At 36.5% G+C, this 19,872-nt stretch overlaps 2 protein-coding genes across 17 annotated transcripts in view; both read right to left on the bottom strand.

The window, feature by feature from the left end:
- LOC129726096 (hillarin) overlaps positions 1-4,552 on the bottom strand; it is a 37,464-nt gene extending 32,912 nt beyond the window's left edge. Inside the window, exon 1 of one of the 2 annotated variants that reach the window (XM_055682716.1) lies at positions 4,400-4,552. The gene's annotated coding sequence lies outside the window, so the exon portion shown is untranslated. Of the gene's footprint in view, positions 1-4,059; positions 4,203-4,399 lie in introns of those variants that run through there. The other variant, XM_055682718.1, reaches the window with a different exon arrangement.
- A 2,014-nt stretch (positions 4,553-6,566) lies between these two features.
- Positions 6,567-19,872, bottom strand: part of LOC129726097 (putative phosphatidate phosphatase) — a 33,579-nt gene continuing 20,273 nt past the window's right edge. For all 15 annotated transcript variants that reach the window (XM_055682734.1, XM_055682733.1, XM_055682732.1 and 12 more), the window contains exons 5-7: positions 12,553-12,753; positions 7,307-7,486; positions 6,567-7,242 (exon numbers count right to left, since the gene is read on the bottom strand). In XM_055682734.1, the coding sequence (XP_055538709.1) occupies positions 6,949-7,242; positions 7,307-7,486; positions 12,553-12,753 (675 nt within the window). In that variant the 3' untranslated portion in view covers positions 6,567-6,948. The remainder of the gene's footprint in view (positions 7,243-7,306; positions 7,487-12,552; positions 12,754-19,872) is intronic.

Here is a 19,872-nt window from a genome sequence, read left to right on the forward strand (position 1 = left end):
TGAATCAACACAATCTGACATTACAATAAAACACATTTCATGTCTGGTCCACGCGTAGGCGCTTTCCGCCATGACATCATCGTTTCGAAATTATATGTGTGGGTTATTAAAAGATGAAAAGGTGATGCCGGTGGCTAAACCAGCCAACGGTTTTTGATGGCGCGGTGTTGCACCTAGATTGCGGATCATTGATTGATTAGTCTCAAATGTAAATTTCGTGCAATGAAATTACATATGGTAATTTGGTTAGGTTATGTACCCCAACCGTCACAAACGTTTTTATATGGGAATGGAAATTGAAACTTTTGCCCAATTTCAAGCAATCGTAACAGCTGAAAAGCAAATCAATTACATTTTTTCCAATCCGCGAAATAACATCATAGCAGGAATTTACTTTCACTTGTTACCGGTTCGGTGCAGCAAACCGCTGTAATCCTACAGATATGCCCAATGTGTGGGGTGAATTGGGTATTTTGTTTGTGTGGATGCAGACACACATTTCAACTTAGCAAAAATAACCAAAGTTTTCGAACTTTTTGGGCTGTCCGGAACGTTCTTTATTTTTCAGTCCGAAAATTCCACCTTAAAACTGCTTTCTGCACATTTGCTAAGTTGGAGAATGTTTACCTTAAACATCGACTAAATATGGCAGCCTTTTGCGGCACTTTTCTTCATGTGGAAATAGAGAAGTGACACTCCCCGCTAAAACAATTTTTCAGGCACAAATGTTTAATGACCCACGAAACGTTATGAACGCCATAAAGAAATGTCATACGGTGGAAAAGGTGTGTAATATTGGTTGTTCAACTTGAACTTCATTTTTTGTTAAAATGAATTGCAAAAAAAGGTTACAGTCTTATTGTCATTGCAGTCTCTAAATAACATTTTCTCGCAGTCAACAACACAACTGTACCAAATATTTGCAATCATAATCGTCAATTGGTGAATTATACGAACATAATCGCACACTTATACGAACATACATGCTCAAATATACATACACAGTTACATAAAGATACATTCGTGTACTACAGTGATGATTCGCTCGTTGGATGTTCGTTAGTTGGAGGTTCGTTAGTTGGGTGTTCGCTAGTTGGGCTGTCACCCAACTAAAAAGCACTCTAATGTCAGAATTCAACGTCATTCAAATGCATTTCAGGGGTCCGAAAAGTGAAAAAAATATTACTAAAATAAAATTACATTACTTATTGTTATAAAAAAATTGTAAACATGTTTAGTTATTACGCTTTATCCATTCAGCACTAATAAGTTTGTTTCTCAGCGCTATTAACTGGACACTTCCTGCAGATCATCTCTGGCATAATCAATCGTGTAATTTGAAAAGTACATGTTATAAATTTACAACATTTTGTGTGTAATTTAGAGGTTCACTGTTCGGTTGTTTGTTCTTTTATTCCTTCAACGCCTTCACCGGAAATATCCAGCGTAGCGATCCTCCATTTTTTGGCAAGAAGCAGAGTGATGTGCTTGCGCTATATCATTTTGCTTCTCGTTGGAATTTTTGTATGAAAAAGTATTGACCAAATACATGAAATATTTACTGCAGCAGCAAGACAGATGAGCAAAGTTCATTTTCTCTGACATAGTTTTACCGCAACGAAATTAGGAAATTTTCCAAAGCAGGAAGAAAACAAACAATCGGCGCTCCCCTTTGAAAAATTTGCCCAGTTGTCAGTTCATCCAACTAACGAACACGATTCGCTAGTTGGGTGGCAGTTGTATTCCAACCAACGAATTTCGGCTGTATCTGGATTGGAAAGTCTTAGGCCTGAAACAGAGATGGCGTTGCAAATCAAAACAAATAACCTTAACTAGAAAGAGAACTTTCGACGCAAATCTGGCATTGATACGCGCAGTAGGAAGGAATTTTTGCGGCGATTTGTGACAATGGATGAGACATGGATCCACTATATGTTCAATCGGCCGTCGGCAGAGTGGCTTTTGCCTGGTGAGAGTCGTTCGAAGCGCCTAAAATTGCAACAATAAGCCGGTGAAGTGTTGGCCAGTAAATTTTGGGAAACGAAACGTTAGAATATCGCTACAACAAGTGCATTACTCTAGATAGAGACTGTGTTGAAGAATGAAAGAGTTTTTTTTTTCAAAAAAAAAAATATTTCTTTATATTAGTAGGTCAGACTTCTCAGCCCATATTGTAACCATTACCCTTAATATTACTTTTCCGCCACAATATATTGAATACTGGTAGCAGTGGACAATGTACCCAGCTGGAAGAAAAGAAAACCTCAATATTTTATTTAGTTTTGGTCACATATAGTACAGATGATCAGAGTAGAGTGCACCCGATACTTCGCTAAAATCGATCGATTACTATTTTCAATTTATACCATCGTCACTAGTGGCAAGTTTAATTTGATGATTTTCTTGTAGTTAAACTCATATCAGAATTATTTTCACTGACAAGGTGTTAATGTAAAAACTATTTTTTAAACTGAGTACACCAACTTTTGTCTTCTACGAAAGACCTGGTGAGGTATGACAATAAAGGTGAAATTTACGTCTAAATTTGAATTTACGTCATTTTTGAGGAAGAAAAGGAAATCTAATCATTTCCTTTTGTGCATGTTGTTTTGCCCACTCATAGGAAACACGTGGCGAATTGATTTTTTACAACTCCATTTCACCGCTGTTCAATGGCGCACAACCAAGGAACGTAGGATATTTATCGTCTCGGGGAGGTTATGGGCTGCGAAACAAGAGTATTGGCCTTCGAACATTAAAAAACTGCGGTTAGACTAATAACAGCACAATAAAATCACGTCGCGGGTTTCACTCAACCGGCAAGTACCTATGCGCATTACACCCGCGGATCCACCCGTTCATTCATAATAAAGTTCGATTAATGGTTACGGGTAGGTGTTCTGCGGTGTTTCAAAAAAGGTGAATGAATAGATACAACCTCTTGCGAAGGTGGTCAGGGTTCATATTTGTAGTTTGATGCTCTAATATTTTCTTGCTGGTCTTGGGAGGTACAATCAGTTCGATTCCACACTCCTCCGCTACTATATGTGCGAATATAGCGTCATAAAATAGCCGTCATCTTTTTTTCTATTCTGAAATCTTCGAATGTGGGTGGAGAGAAAAACTATGGCAGAAATTGGAAAATGTCATTTTTGTCGTGGTTTGAAAATATGCAAATTTCTATTGGGGGAACACAGATGAACTAGTGCAGTATGTCACTTGCGCAAACTTACCCACTTTTCTCCTTATATCAAATTCTATAGATAGTTAATGTTTTTCTACTAATCTTAATATTTGTGTAAGAACAGAATTGATAAAATAAGCTTGAGCTCAAAACAATAATTTCGTCGTTATTATTAGGTTCGTCGCTTAAGTCTTTTGATAATTGTGTGTATTTAATTTAATTGTTGCTGTTTACGAGTTCGCATCAATGACTGTGTCTTTGTAAGTACTAATCAACGAAAATTTATGCCAACGCTTTCGGTATAGGAATGAGATTGCACAACTACCTGTATGAAAGCTTTCTATTAACACGCAACCCTTTCTAGTATGTGTGGTGTGTGGCACTTAAACGCAGCTTAATGTTATTGCAGCACCAGTAAAGCTTGATATTATTTATCTATATTATTCGCTGCAGGCCATAATGCAGACGTGCAAGTGAATCAAACGGAATAAAAAGGCTGTTCTCCACACGTTCGTACCGTCGAACAAAACGAGGCCTTTCATCTAACAACCGAGCTTAATGGAGTGCACACTAATGAAAATCCAAATAGTAACTTTTTTCCACCGCATCCGGAACCCAGTTACAAATTATGCTTCGTCGCAAATTGTATAATCACTAGCGGTGCAATGACTGTGTTCCGGGATGAACGAATTTGGTCGAAATATGTAGCTAATAATTGTTTATTAAATTGGAAGTTGATTTAATACAAGCCCCTTCTAAAGCTGAAACAAAGCATTTGAACTGCAGGGTCAATAAGCATTTTTTTGACATTCTGTTTCACACATAGCTGTTTTTTTCGGTCCGTTTTACTCGTTCTATACTAACATCGAGCATACCTTGGAATCCGCTGAAACAAGTTATTCCAATATGCGCACCTGAATGATGTAAGCTAAATCATTGCAGAGTTTACATAGACGAAGACAAATGAACTAGCGCAATATGTCACTTGCGCAAACTCTCATTATCAGCTTACCCACTTTTCTCACTACATGAAATGCTTCAAGCGCATTTGCATGAGAGCGTAACACGGCAAACAGAAATAGACCGAAGATGCTTTACACGTTTAATGTCTTACGTTTAACGATTGTATAGATGGTTAATTTGAAATTTCTCAGTAATCATAATTATGAATAAACACATATTTTAAAATACGAAATACACAATATGCAGTACAACCTGCAAGTTGATGTCACTCGTTTGCTGTATTCCCTTGTATGGGTCAGGTTCATCATCAGCAGCACTTGTAAGAGAAACTTAACTGTTACGCGCAACACAAACGTGACGATATCGGACGGACGCAGAAATGAAACTGAATGATGATGAACCTTAATTCTCTTTCTCACCACCCATTTCCCTCAAAATGACAATCTCATCGCACCGAAAGCTTTACGAAAGTTTCCAGCTTCATCGACTCTTTTCACTGCCCTGCTGCCCAGCCTTTGATTAGACAATACGCATATACTTTGGTTTGTATCTTAAATAAGATTTTAATATTTCAATGACATAAAGTATGCATTCAGGCGTATTGAAGGAAGAATATGGTAAAACATTTTTTTTACTGGTTTAACTATGACTTGTGGAAATATTGCCATTTTTTTAAATACTGCGAAACTAAATTCTGGTATTTGTTGTTTACCGATTTGTTAACACCGTAATGACCACTCATTGATTATTTTTTAAACAAATACTTGCATTTTCAATGTTTTGAAAGTTATGCGTTAATATTTCATCAAAATATGATACTCTTTCCAGGGTTAAAATATACATAATACAAAAAAGCAATAACAAAACAGACTATACGATCACTTCAATTCAGAGTACTTTTAAGCAATTAGAGAAACAGGTTCGTTCTGAGCCAGTGAATTCTCGTAGAAAAATCTTTTCGCTTATTTTCCGGATTAACCTTTCTGATTTAACATCTTCTTGTCCAATTGCTTTTCGCGAATTCAACAAATATTTTTGATAAATTTAGCACAAAAAGCTTCTCTGTCAGATCTTGGCATTTCATATCTCCCTCAGCACAAAAACATCATATCAAGAAGACTGACATCTCTGGATCGATCCCATACAAATGACAAACGTCAAATCAAACAGCGTACTCCATCTATTAAAGGTGTAAGTTTTCTATGGGAGTGCTGGTTATTACATCGCTGCGAAGACAGAGTGTGGTCCAGCCTGTGCGTTCGGCTTGCATTCGCATCGTCAGCACACACACTAGCATGCGTCAGTTCCACTTTTACTCAAAAGACTGCGCTGCCGAAATTGTCGCTCAATCTCAAGCAGTGTTCCCAATCTTCTTGATTTGATGTTTTTGCTTAGCAGGACACTTCTGACTTCCGCTGGGCTGGTCGTTTACTCGCCTCATCTACCACCTGTGATCTTTCCGAGAATCCAGATGAGGGTGCCGTTTTACGGGTTTGCCACGCTGATGTTTTTTTTCTGTTTGATCGCTTAGAGGACATGCGCTTGCGCAACGACATATGAACGACGTGATATCCTTTACTGCGTTCTGAATGGAAAGTAAAATCCATGCTACATTCCTCTTCGGCTCCTATTGAGTCTAACAGGTCCCTAGCACGTCTCTCTCAAATTCGAACATACTTCTGGATTTTTAAACCAGTACTGCGATGCTAACGAAATTATAAAAACCAAACATGTTGATATGCATGATTGTGTGGAAGATCGTCATAATGTTAACCCTCTAGTGCCCCAATTAATTTTCAGACGGACTTCGAAAAAATCACTTTAAAACTTTATAAATATTTTTTAAGTACTGACTGAGGCTTTTTAGAGGTTTAACTTGGGACCGTTTAATGGCGGCACTGGGCACTAGAGGGTTAAATATTGAGAGTGCTATCAATTTGTCCTTTAAATTAAGCCTTTATATGTTTTATATGTCGCCACGGTGGCTATCAAGCACCATCATAGTTAATGATGTATGGCTAGTAATGATGTTTGCCCTTATAAACTCTGTTTAATAATTCACTGTTGAACGATTCATAATTAACCCTCTAGTGCCCAAGTTAATTTTCAGACGGACTTCGAAAAAATCACTATGAATTTTTATAAACAATTTTTAAGCATTGATTTTTTCTCCTAACTGTAGTCGTTATCACGTTATCGCTAATTGAAAAACTAAAAATGTGAAGAATTCTCTAAATAATAGAAAATCGTTTCTCTAACCTTCTCTTTCGAATTGAACTGTAAGAAATCTGACGTTACTCTCATTTCAAAAAGTGACAATAAAGTCTACGTGATTATCAACGACACACAATGTTCGCTCTTGTAACAGTTGAAATTTTTCAGCGCAAACGCAAATAAATAAAAAATTCAAACAAAAGGCTACTTATTCATACTTATACAAAACTTTTATTTCTAAGTAGAAAAATACAATTTTCTTGAAAGGGTGATGCTTTTAGCAAAAATACCAACTATTAGTCGCTAGTTCTCTCACTCTTTCCCAACCGGGTATTGTTTTCTTATTTAGCTTTATACCGTATCTTACTAAATGCAGCACTAGCTCTTAAACTAACAAAACTGTCTTCATTCTGATAAATAAATTCTATCTGTAAAATTTTCAGTGATTTGTAGTTTGATTTGAAAACGACGAAATAAATTAGATTTATTACTATATAATAAATATAGCAGCGGATTTTTCCTCTTTGTGAAAGGAATTTATTATTACAGTGATTCTCAATCGCCCATTTTTGTAGGGAATGTGTGTTTTAGGGCTGTTGACTCCCATTGGAAGTAGCATGATTTGTGTTGAGTTCGTAGCGTGTCTGCGGTAGAACAGGCGATAATTTCCTGCGGGCATCGAACAGATCCGTGCAGTAGTTCGATACGACAATAGCTACAGTTGATCCCAGCACACCACCCGCCAGAACATCTGACCAGTGATGTTTATAGTCTGAGATGCGACTAAGGCAGGTGTACCAGGCTAGCAGGATTAAGAGGTACTGAATGAAATGCTTTAGAAGTTTAGAACCTCGCCAGTTCATTCGGGATTGAAGATAGATCTGGAAAGAACGGAACATTAAAAACTTTCATATAAAGGCATATCGAATGTTGTTGAATTCTTACAGCACAGAAGACTAGAGTGTACATTGAAAAACTGGAATGTCCGCTAGGGAAAGACAATCGCATTTCTTTTAGCATACGTGGGCTAGACAGTTCACTTATGCATTTGAAGTCAACAATGTAACGATGTCGGTTTATTTCATCCTTGCAAGTCGTATTGTCAGGCATTCGAGGTATGCAGACCTAAAATTACAAAAACAAGATAATTTGAGCGTATGAGTGACGACAAGGATTATGAGATAAGAATTAGAGAGACAAAAGTTGTACGTGTGTGTAAAGTATACCGCACTGAATATTTCGTAATCTGGTTATGCTAGAGTTTTGCGTTTTTCTCATTAACCACTTTTTAACGATCAACTAGGGGTAAGACGGTCATTCGGCCGGGATGTAGTCCAAAGCGACCACCAAAAAACCTTTTTTCCTAATTGAGATGGCAGAACTAGTTTCGTGAAACCCTGGGGGCTTCATTACCGTTTTTAAAAATTAACCTGTTTTGCTATAAGCTATAATGTATGCAACACACTCAGACTGGACATGCACTACTTTTGCTCTCAACAAAGTGGTGATCATAATAATTACCGAACATTGTTTTGGCTATAACTTTTGTTTAAGTTATCAGATCTCGGTTTTTCTTGTATATTCTAGTTTATTATTTTATCCTACAACAATCAACGCAAAAAATCCTAAAATGTAAAAATGGATCATGTATTACTTTCTCTATCAACGTCTTGTACGAAAAATCAACATGAATTTTTTTTTTTCATTTTGCATATAAAATATGCTTATTTTTTTAAGACCTACACGCATAAGTTCAAGCTTACATCAACCGATGTGTCCTCTCAAAACGCACATTAAATGCTCTGGCTTTGCACCACAAATGTGTCAAAAGGATAACGCAACAGTTGCGCAATGAATAGATTGACAGAGATCGAAATCAGAATATGTATAATACACACAAAATCGTGGTGTTTCGGAAGACTTCGGTTGTGGGGCAAACGATCAGTTTTGGGGCGCTCAAAAAACCGCTGGTTACTTTCGCGAGACGGTGCGTATCAAAGGCTCGTGCATTCCTAATCACCGTCAGAAACCGAAACAGCCAAAAGCGAGCCTTGTTGCAACAGAATTTACTAACGCGTGCCAGTAACGTGGAACCGAATGCATATAAATAAAACCAGAGTCGTCGTTAAAAGCAAAATGTTTTAAACAAATCCAATGTCTTTTTGATTGTTATTGATTGAATGATGTTTTTAAATGACCAGATTCGAATCGATCAGTTCATATTTGCATTAACCTAGTCAGTACCAAGATCATCAGTATTGATTACTGCTTGCACTGCTTTAACGATAGCAGCATTCTGAAAAATATTACCAACACCAGTGCAAATAATCATGACAATACTAGCACCGGTTAATACTTCACACATTCGTTGTACTGGTTCCAAAGCAGTACAAAAGATGCTCTAAAAAGACGCAATATTGATGTGGTTACGCACAGTCCAACTTTTGCGTGTACAATATAATTATTTAATGTTTTTGGTGCCTATTATATTCAGATCCGGATTCAAGGGGGGGGGGGGGGAGCCAAGGGACATTTTTGGGGCCCCCACAATTCGAGAAAAAAGTGTTTCTCTCTATCAAAAATGAGATTCAATCAAAAGTTCGATTCACAGCAAGAAAATTTGAACAGACCATTTCAATCTGAAACTTTCCTTCAGTGTTATTTTTTCATAATTTTTAGAGTCCAGAGAATAGTTCATTTGAATTACATTTATACAATGTGATTGTGAACAACAATAGGCAAATAGTATCTGTAAACGCTGAAATTGCGTTACAGATTTATTTGAGTCTAATGATCTCGAACGCAACTGGGGAAAGGTTTTTTTCGAAAATGAACTGATTAAAAATAGGTTGCGTACGACTATGAAGAATGAAAGGCTGCCAAACTTAGGATTGTTAAGTTGCGAGTATGATATACTGAAGGAGTTAAATGTTAATTATTTGATTAATAAGTTCTCTGCAAAAAAGAAACTCGTGAGAAAAAATTCTGACAAATTTTTGGTAACTTTTTAATAACAAATAAATGTTTTCAACTTGTACGATAAAAAAAAACTATTTTGTTTTATTTTGGGGCCCCCACCTGAAACTGGGCCCAGGCCCCCACAATCGTAAATCTGGTTCTGATTATATTTGACAATATTTTTCCTTTTAAAATCAAATTATACTAAATAGGTTGAAGTCTTTGGTCTGACACAGAGATGGTGTTGTAAATCGAAAAACTTTGAGATTGCCTGAATGTACCAACCCTACAGAATGAAATTTCATGAAACGGGACGAAATCCAATGACTGGCTGTATGGATCACCAATTTTCTGTGCCAAAAGTAGGGAAATCCAATGACAGTACAAGGTTACCAGATTTTTAAATTTTTCCTGATGCCGTATAATTTAATAATAGTCTATCACCCGGTCAACCCATTCCCCGTGGGTTATGCCATATGTCATCACCTGACATATAAACTTTGATAACAGTTTAACAACTATACTTGAAATTTCTAACGATGAAAATATTCTAAGAGAACAGATTGATCTTCAACATGCAAAATAGTTTGTGCCAATTATACATGCGGTTGCTAAGTAATAAGAGTTTGAATGTCATTTTTCGATATAAAAACTGATTGTTGAGAGAATTCGTTATCGATATAAGGCAATCCACGAGACAGTTGCGATCAGCTTATTTCAGTCTGTTCGATCGGTCGCAACTTGGATGCAATCCGGATCCAGAAGCGTGAAAACAAATGTTATCCGATCGGTAGCTCTATAGTATCGCGAGTGCCAGCCCTAAATACAACAATAAAAAACAACTTTTGATAATATTTCCGACATTAAAAGATTTTGGTTATGGTCGTGTTTTGGTTTTGCAGCTTGAAAAACAGCAACGGTAACAAACGTACAAGCAGTGAAATGTCACCCGTGGATTGCTTTATTGTTTTCGGCACATTCTGCATGTTGTAGGATAGTACAACCACAGATAACATACATCCAAGTTAATTTTGCTTCATGTGTAAAAAGACGCAACGGTTTTTAGCATGTCGCAATACGCAGTATGGTGGCGCTAAGAACACTTAGTGGTCTATGATTCGATAAAATCGACAGTTTTCCAGCTCTCATCGATATTATTGCAATAAGAAGCGACGTCGTTTTTTAATGTAGAAATTTTGAACAGTCGTTATTTGTACATAATCTATTTCTATTTGTGATAAATTTGTTTGTTTCAGTGTTGATATGAAAAAAAAATACACAAACCTCACAAAAACAGTGTTATATCGTTGCAAAAACAGCCACTCTATTATCTGTGAGAATTTGCATGTATCCGGCAGCTTTGACTATAATCCAGCGCTGCCATCACTAAAGTGGTTAACGTCGCAAGTTGCAGAAAGATGTCGTTAGCATTCCAAACGAGTAAGGATTTGAAATCTTACACGCGATTTCTGGAGTTTTTTGTTGTAGCTTGGATATCTGTTATCTGTGGTACAACGTATACACCGTGACCCAGTGCTGAATCGAGAAACTTTCTGACTCCGAAAATCTTCGACCTGATCGGAATCGAACCCGTTATCACAACCATGTGGGAGAGCTAGCCGACCGACATCGCTAACCACACAACCACGGGGACCACAATGATCTGACACAACTACTAAAAGCCCAAGACATCAGAATGAAAACACATCTATCTAACAATGTGAAGTTCACTAGGTAATGCATTTTTTAACTATTCGCTTTAAAAACTCGCGCATTGTTACCAAACGACATTTTTTTCGATGCCCCAGTAATGATTACGTACACACCAAAATTTCTCTTTAAGGTTCAACAAAGCACATTGCTGAAAGTGTATCAGCAAAATAACACAGCATTTTTTTCAAAAGTTTACTGTAGTTCAGTTCTACAATTTACTGAATTTCGTTCGGTAATTTTGTTTTTGCTGTAAACCAGTATTTCATTGATAAATTTACTGAAAACCAGTAATCGATTCAGTCATTCGCGAAAATACAGCAAATCTATTTACTGAACAGAAAACAGAAAATGAATGTTTGCTGGAATCTAGCGAAAGAATTGATATGACAAAATATTTTACGTCAAGCTGTCATTAGTAAAACGCGCCGAATCGCTGTGCAGCTGGTACGGGATCATCGCTAAGCTCCTGATAGCGGATATAGGACCATAGCTAAGTCACTGTTGGGCTAGATGAACTTAAAGGTTGAAATGATAATCATACATCTCTAGTTCAACAGTAATTTGGCTATGATCCGATGGGCGGATGGAAGCTGGTGCCTGAGGGAAACATGGTTCCCTTGAAGTAACTGGTTAACCAGCAAAATGATTTATGCTTTGCTGAATGTACAGCAAATTGTCATAGCTGACAACCAGCAAATTGTATTTTGTTTTACTGAACATGCAGCAAACGATCTGTCACTTTTATGCAATTGAGCATTACTGAATAATCAGCAAATTTCATTTTGCTGAACAGATTGCTGGAAACACAGCACACCAGAAACCAGCAAAATTTTGCTGGTTTCCAGCAATGAAAATTTGGTGTGTAGGGAGTATCCGAAAAGAGACTACTTGCAAATATTGCTTACCCCTTTAAATAATGTCTATAAAAAATCGGCAAACTTTCAAAACTGGTAGCTTACCAAATGACAGAAATATTATGTTACAGAAAATATTGTTAATTTCATTTCTAAGGATTTTATCATAATAATCAGGCAATTATTCTTTCACAAAAGTTACTGATTCAGTTGGAGCTGCAACTGCAAAATTGTTGCTACAGAAAACAGAAGAATCCTGGGAGATTCCTCAAATTTAAGATTTTAGCTTGGTCCAAGCCGTAAATCCAGAAAGCGTAATTTTAATAATCAAAGTACGCTGACATGATTATTACTGAATGGTTATGAAATTTATTATTTTACGTAAAAATAAATCAAAATATTTTGTGAAATACAAAAAACGTTTGAATTGAATATTTTTCAAGTAACGCGATACTTTTAGGTTATTACAATACTAATTACTAAAAGATACTTCTTTTCTCCTGGTTCAAATTAACAGCTCATTTCAGTTCATTTTGACATTCCCACAGAATTGCATTCGTTTCTCCCTCCCAGGTAATTGTGACCAAAAAAGCAACTCCACAGTGTTCATATAGCGTACCTATATATTTTTTATCCGGATAAAAAAAAACATATAGCTGTACTTACGGCGAAGAAATGCGGTCGCAGACGGCCGATGGTGTACTTTCCGACGTCGGTCAGCAGTTGGCTACAGGCGGCCCCGAATCCGAACATGCCAATTGATTTGTACGCTTCCACTACCCAATATGGAACGGTGACGTTGCGCACCTTCAGCGGCTGTGCATCCGTCTTTTTCACGTGCGCTCGTACTAGTTCGGTGCCGATTATCTGCGACAAACATAAAAGGGGGAAAATCAAGCACAAGAGTTAATATTTTTGCAAAACGTATCCCGAGTTAAATGAAGTATCAAATAGATGAAATATTTGTTAATGCGGAAAGGTATCACGATCTAGAAGAAATATTTGTTCCTTTCGATAGATCGTACGACGTTCTTTTGAGAGTACGTACAAGTCGCATGTTTGGATCTGTTTGATACATGAGCGACAATCCAGCTGCCGGTGTGTTTCAGCGGAAAGCGGAAATTCAATGATGACTAAGATTAATATGACAGGGCCCGAACCGTGGCCAATTCTGTGCCGTGCATGCGAGTAGGGAGAATTACGTACGTATGGAGTAAGTGCGCTTGTCTCTCAAAAACGATGAAAGCTGTAAGAGCGTGAATAAAATATGTTCATGCTGATTTTTTGATTGAATTGTGGCATCGTATTAATTTTACGTGTAACAGAATTTAGCAGTCACTTATGACAGTATAGATTGGTAGCAAAGTGCATCGTGCCGTTTGAAATATTTTATCTCAAGCTGAAGGAATAGAGATTTAAAAGAATTTAATCAATTATGTTTAATGCAATAGGACTACAATGGTAAAGGCATCGGTGACAGAAAAGAGAGCGCCCACGTTTATCCTTTACCATGAATCATTTATCTAAAATGGTAAATGAATCACTGATGTACCTACATTACGAATTGCATTAGTCTGAGAAATAACTTGATTATCAGTATGGATTATATGGTACAGAGAAGTGCTTAGCGGTCCATGATTGACTACACCCTCAAGTACCAGCGAGTTCAAACGTGACTAATCAATTATCCACTATGTTGTAAGCAGAAAAGTGGATAGCATAGCACACTACGCATAAATCGGAAAGGTTAGTGATATGCAGCATCACGATTCATTATCTATCTATGAATGAATGAACAGTTTTTCTTCAACAAAAAATGCCATTGAGATAGGCAAACTACCAAACTAGTTTCAAAAAACTAGTTACAGAGGCTGAAGCTGTTCAGTTTTAAACGATTCTATTGCTTTTGATGTGAAATAAACCATACTGCTTCAATTTCTTCTTGAATCACAAAAATGAAATTACAATCGATAACAATATAGTGTTGAACCATACTTTTGAGATTTGTGAGGCTCCGAATTCTGCGCTTTTTCAGTTTCCTTAAAGTTGATTAATAGTGGTATATAGCAATTTATGAGTGCTGCATTGGAATTCATTTGCCACTTTGCAACGATGTATACTGCTTGGTGCAACGATGTATACTGCTTGGGTTCACATTCATTTGTAAGAATATTTTTATAACATTAGCCAGCCATATTCTGTTTTATCTCAAAGACGGGCCGGGAGCCCAATTGGCAAGAAGGGAGTGTTAACAACTAAGTTAATCAGAAATAAATAGTTGTTGAGTTTCTTCTACCATATAAGCATCTAATTCAACAATCAGCCTAACGAAATGCTACATGAAATATGTGGTCGTATCTCAGGGGCAACATCTTTACTGCTTCGGATATAATATTTAAATAATTCTAAAACAAGCATTTTTTTAAATTTTTCAGCCTTCATTCAAATCATATTTTTGTGATGTGCAGTTTTTGATTATACATTGATAGAACTATACATCTTTCATTTACAGGATAAAGTCACTGAAGGAAACAAAAACATGTAGAACGGGTTTTAAGCTTTAAAGACGAAAAGAGCATGAAAAGAGTAAAACAATTGTAACACAACGCTGTAATTAATTATTTTCAAATAAACACAGCTCATTTATGCATCACTTCTATTTCATAAATGACACAATGATACTGACTTAACATTGATAAATTGTTATAATGTCTCAGGTTAGGGAGCTTCATAGTCGTCTGATTCAAAGAGCTGGTAGTGGGCACAAATCTTTTTTTTTCCTTCATAGGCTAACCACTCCGAGCAGAAAAGTTGATTGTAATTTTGTACGAGTGTCTGCTGCAATCCCACTATTGAGAGCATGTGATATACTTGTTATTTATCCGTGCTTGTGTGTATTACTTATTCACCTTTCCATTCTACACTAATTGGTCCACTATACCAGCCTTGTTCTCCTTGCCAAGTAAATTCAATTAAGATTCCCTGGAGAAGATTCAACTATGTGTCTTCCTGGCTAAATTTATCTTAAGAAGGACTTTTGTTATCAAGAGTTAGTCATAGTATCAAGTTATCATAGTATCAAGTGAATTGAGAAGGAAAACTAAGGGTAAGCGTGAGTGTGAGAATAAATCAATGCTTAAGTCCATTGACATCGAACGGCCCTGATTTTACTAAGACTTGAACCCATGACCATTCGCTTGTCAAAGCAGACTCACCAGAACAAAGCCATTTAATGTTAAAAGATTTGTATAGGTTTTAATACTTGGCCTTCCCTCTAATTAGTGTTGGTATAAACTCATGAAAAGTTCATGCAACTTGAATCTGCTTCCTCATAGTAGTTGGAGTTTTATTTGCACTGCACACTCTGATCAATTGAGTATAAACTTTGCAACTTTTCTAGTGCATGCTGTGCACGATTTTATTTTATTTAAAGATGTACTACCGGTACCCGCATAACTGTCCCATATTGATTTCACTTTTGAGTTATCATCGGGAATCGACTTAATTGTTATCATATTTTCCGATAAAAATTCTAAAATTGATGCTTTTGTATAAAAAATAAATAGAAAAAATACCAAGTTGTGTTTGTTCCATATTGAAAGTACCCACATTACAGTCCCACTGCATAGTGGTACAAACTGCGAAATATAATGTTGCTCCAGGTTAGTGTATATCGGATAATTTTAGGCATATAGGAGGATGTCGTTCAATCGACTAGACTAATGTTGATTTTTTTTGTAGTACAATCTACGTTGCCGGTGATACTGCCGGTTGCTGGTTGAATTTATATGTGATGGGGCAAAATATGCGAATACTTTTGAAATGTACCCGCATATTTTGTCTCATATTGTTTTTTTTTCATGTTATTTAACATAAAACCAATTCCACCCATTGGTTTTTGTTCCCAACGTCAACTTGTAGTGCCATGAAACTGTTCTGGTCATTGGCTTTGAATGTAATTGCTTAAAATAGCTGGAAATCAGAAAATTTAGGGAGAACATTAAATCACCGTTTTCTTAACATGTTGTTTTTCATTACGAGACAGTTATCCGAGTAACGGCAGTGTAGGCGATGTAGATATTGCTAATAATAGAAAAACCGGATTATAGCGGACACCCAATATTTTTGGTCGCAGTGAGTTGCCGTTACAAAATTAGAAATAACTGTTTAAGGCAATAATGTTCATGAAAATAGGTTAAAATTTGAAATTATGAAAAACATAGATCCTGATCGACCATTTCCGATTTCGCTGAAACTTTTCATAGTTGTTCCCTCTTGATAAAGAAGTCATTTTATGACATCAGTTCTTCATGTAGACTCGCGACTGCTGCTTCAAAAAGGCCCATTCAAAATGGTGGCTGATTGATACAATTTTCTATAACAGAAAAACGTCTTGTTTGATACAAATGGTGTCTCCAGCAAAGCTATAGGTAATAAAATTACAGTTCTAGAAAAAATATATACACTGTATTACAAAATATTAAATATCTCAAACAGTACCTTTTTTAAAAATCTAATTTTGTTACACATTGAAGATGACAATATGTACTACAATCTGTCAAAATTGGGTGATTTTAATTTTAGAAGTAGCGTGGACTGCATCAGGCGCAACTTTAATAGCAAAACCTATCTCTGCTGGAAATCCCAGCTTCCGGTTCTCTAAATATGGATTTACTCGATATAAACACGCATTGTATAAAATGGTAACCTTGTGTGTTCGTCTTATTTTTACAACCTTCTGATAACAGGGTTCGCCGGTGAATTGCGCATATTCAATTTCAGCACGGCCAGTATTAAAATGTTCGATTATGGTACAAACAGCCAATGGAATGGTATCATGCTCTTAGTAATAAGCTTTCAACATTGTTATGTGTAGCTAGAAAAAAAAACACTCAAAAAAAAGTTCAGAGTGAAAATGTCAAAATACTCAAACGTTCATAACCTTTTTTACCATCACCAAATTTTGACAGATTGTAGTACATATTTTCATATTGACAGATTGTAGTACATATTGTTCAATGTGTAAAAAAAATTAGATTTTTCAAAAAGGTATGTTTTGAGATATTTAATATTTTGTAACAATTTCGAAAATTTGGCACAGAAAAAAAAATTTATGCTATAAATGCTTTATATGTTAAAATAGATTTACACGAACACTTTAATTTTCAAAGAAAAATACACCTTGATATGCTGGATTTGCTAGTGGAACACGTGGCACTGAGGTTAGCCTTGTCGGTCGGCTAGCTCTCCCACACGGTTGTGATATCGGGTTTGATTCCCGATCGAGTCGAGGATCTTTTCGTGCTGGAAATTTTCTCGATTCAGCACTGTATCGTTGTACTTATCCTACACATGCTAAATGTGCCAAAAACAATATCGATAACGAATTCTCTCAACTAATCTAGTTGATCGAGACCGCTAGTAGCCCCAAGGCTAAGCGTGCGATATTTTTTTTGATATTTGCTAGATATATTTTTCACTCTATATAACAAATTTTTGGTAGCGAATAGTGAAACTATACCGAAAATTTTAAACATAACATTCAAACTCATATGAACATACATTAACACATGTAAATAACATGACATAAATATGTTTCAAATATATGACGCGAAATTATTCTGGTATAATCGAAACGTTACTGTACTCATGCCCGGATTTGAGGGGAGGCAAAGGGGGTAAATGCCCCGGGCCTCCCGATTGAAGGGACCCCCCTAGTCCTAGGGCGACCTTTTTTTTTTGCTCGTCACCTTCCAGAACGATACCTCTAAATCTTTTAAGAAAAGAGGGCCTCACAAACAATTCTGCCCCGGGCCCCCCAGCGTCTAAATCCGGCCCTGACTACTAATATTTAGGGTGGACTAGATCATTCGATACAATATCATTTTAGATTCGATTATTTATAGTAGGATTTATTTTCTATTCCAAAAATCTTTTCACAACTTTTGAGCCACGTGTTCAATCATCATAAAATTCACCAGCTAAGCCTTAACTACCGTTCATCTGATACCAGTATTATTCAAATCGGTTGTGTAGTTTCTGAGATAATGAAGTTTCGTGATTTTCACATTTTGATACATTACAGACGAAGTAACAGTCCGATTAGGGAGCTTCGTAACCGCAAGGTTACAGAGTCCGCTTTGATAAGCGAATTGTGATTGTGACGCGGTGTTGGTAGGTTACGGTGTTGGTTTCGATAAGACTCCTTTCTCTTGACGAAATAAGTCCTTCTTATAATAAAACTGATCTCAGGAATATTTATCTTCTACAGGGAATTGTAATTGGCGATATTGGCACGAGGAACGAGGATTCGATAAGACTCCTTCCTCTTGACATAATAAGTCCCTCTTAGAATAAACCTGACCAGAGAGAAACGTTAGGTATAGCCTCAGTTCAGGGAATTGTAATTTGGCGATATTGGTAGGATAGAAAGAGGCTCGGTATAGTAGAGCAGTAAGCTTGAAACGAAAGGGTAAACTCTCACACACAAGCACGGATATAAATGAAAAGCGTATCTTCCACTTTAATAGTGATACTGCCAATAATATGGAGTGCGGAGTACAGAAAACACCTGGGCAATATCACAATGGATCAAAATGTCTCTGGTCGCAGTGATGAGTCCACACAGAGGAAAAAAAAACAGTCCGATTACAATAAAATTCAATAGGGTGTTATGAGGCAACTAGACCTTTCATTTGAGAATAATTTTAAGAAAATTGGTCTAGCCATCTCAGAGGAAATCGAGTGAGATTGAAAAGTTGCACATACACACACACACACTCACATACACACACACATGCAGAAAATGCTCAGCAGTCGAGTGATATATGCCATTTGGCCCTTTGGAGTACTTCCATACCTTCGGTTTTGGCAGTGATTGCTATACCTTTCTAGGAGAAAGGCAAAATCATCATGTCCAGAATTGGAAAATTTTCATATACAGTAAACGTACGAAAAATATAAATAAAATTCCTAGGATTTTATTCGTGCAATAATAAAGCTTTCAATATCAAGAAGCTGAAAGTAATAAAAATAATTTTAATCAAAATTCAAGTGACAAATAAATACTGACAGCCGTGTGCTCAATGGGGAAAAAGATAGAAGTGGGATGGTGGTTCAAAACCGAGCATATTCAGATATTGAACCTATAATTTATGTCAGAACAACAATAATATGATGCAAAAATAACATAGTATCAAGCACAAAATTATTTAAAAATTCAATGCGCCGGTGATTGAGTTCCATTGTATCGAGTGTTGGTTTATTTTTCCAGTCCTAGTTAATACGCATTTGCTACCTCATTTTTGACAGATGTAGGACAGAATAGCAGTGTTTTAAGTCACTATTTGTTAACAGATTGAATAATATTATGGCGTTGAAATCTTTTACGGCTGTTAAAATCGAAACAAACAACGTAAAACCAGTATTTTTTTTTCAATCAAGTATTAGACTGTCGATATCATGTTCAAAAATATCTATTTGGTATTAAAAACCTCTTTTGAGCGTGAATCCCGCGCGCTGCTGCGATATAAACTATAGATAGTATAAGGTTAATCAAATGGTGAAGACATTAAGAAAACAGAGTTAAAGCGACAACTCGCATCCGAAAAGATAGAGCAGTATCTTCCTTGATACTGGCCGTTCATCTGATTCCAAATTAACTGCCGGATGTGTGCGACTTCGTAAGCGCTTTATTAGCTTGATGAATTCAATTAGACGCATGTCTGTATCAGAGTTAATATTGTCTTATTATAGTGTTGACAGTGCTGTAGATGAGTAGAAAGTTCACATTCCCTTTCGTAAAAAATGTGCTATGTGTGTCTTGAAGCTTCCGTGATAACGCCGACAATCAAGACGCGGCTGTATCTCTCATCCGGCATCTTTAAGCTCAGTAACGTTTGCAGTTCCGGTGTCAATTGATTTTTAGAGGAATTGTGAAAATACAGGATTTATTATTTGATTGCATGTTATAAAGCTTTTTTTCCT

The sequence above is a fragment of the Wyeomyia smithii genome, chromosome 2 (assembly GCF_029784165.1).
Source record: "Wyeomyia smithii strain HCP4-BCI-WySm-NY-G18 chromosome 2, ASM2978416v1, whole genome shotgun sequence".
NCBI classification, from domain to species: domain Eukaryota; kingdom Metazoa; phylum Arthropoda; class Insecta; order Diptera; family Culicidae; genus Wyeomyia; species Wyeomyia smithii.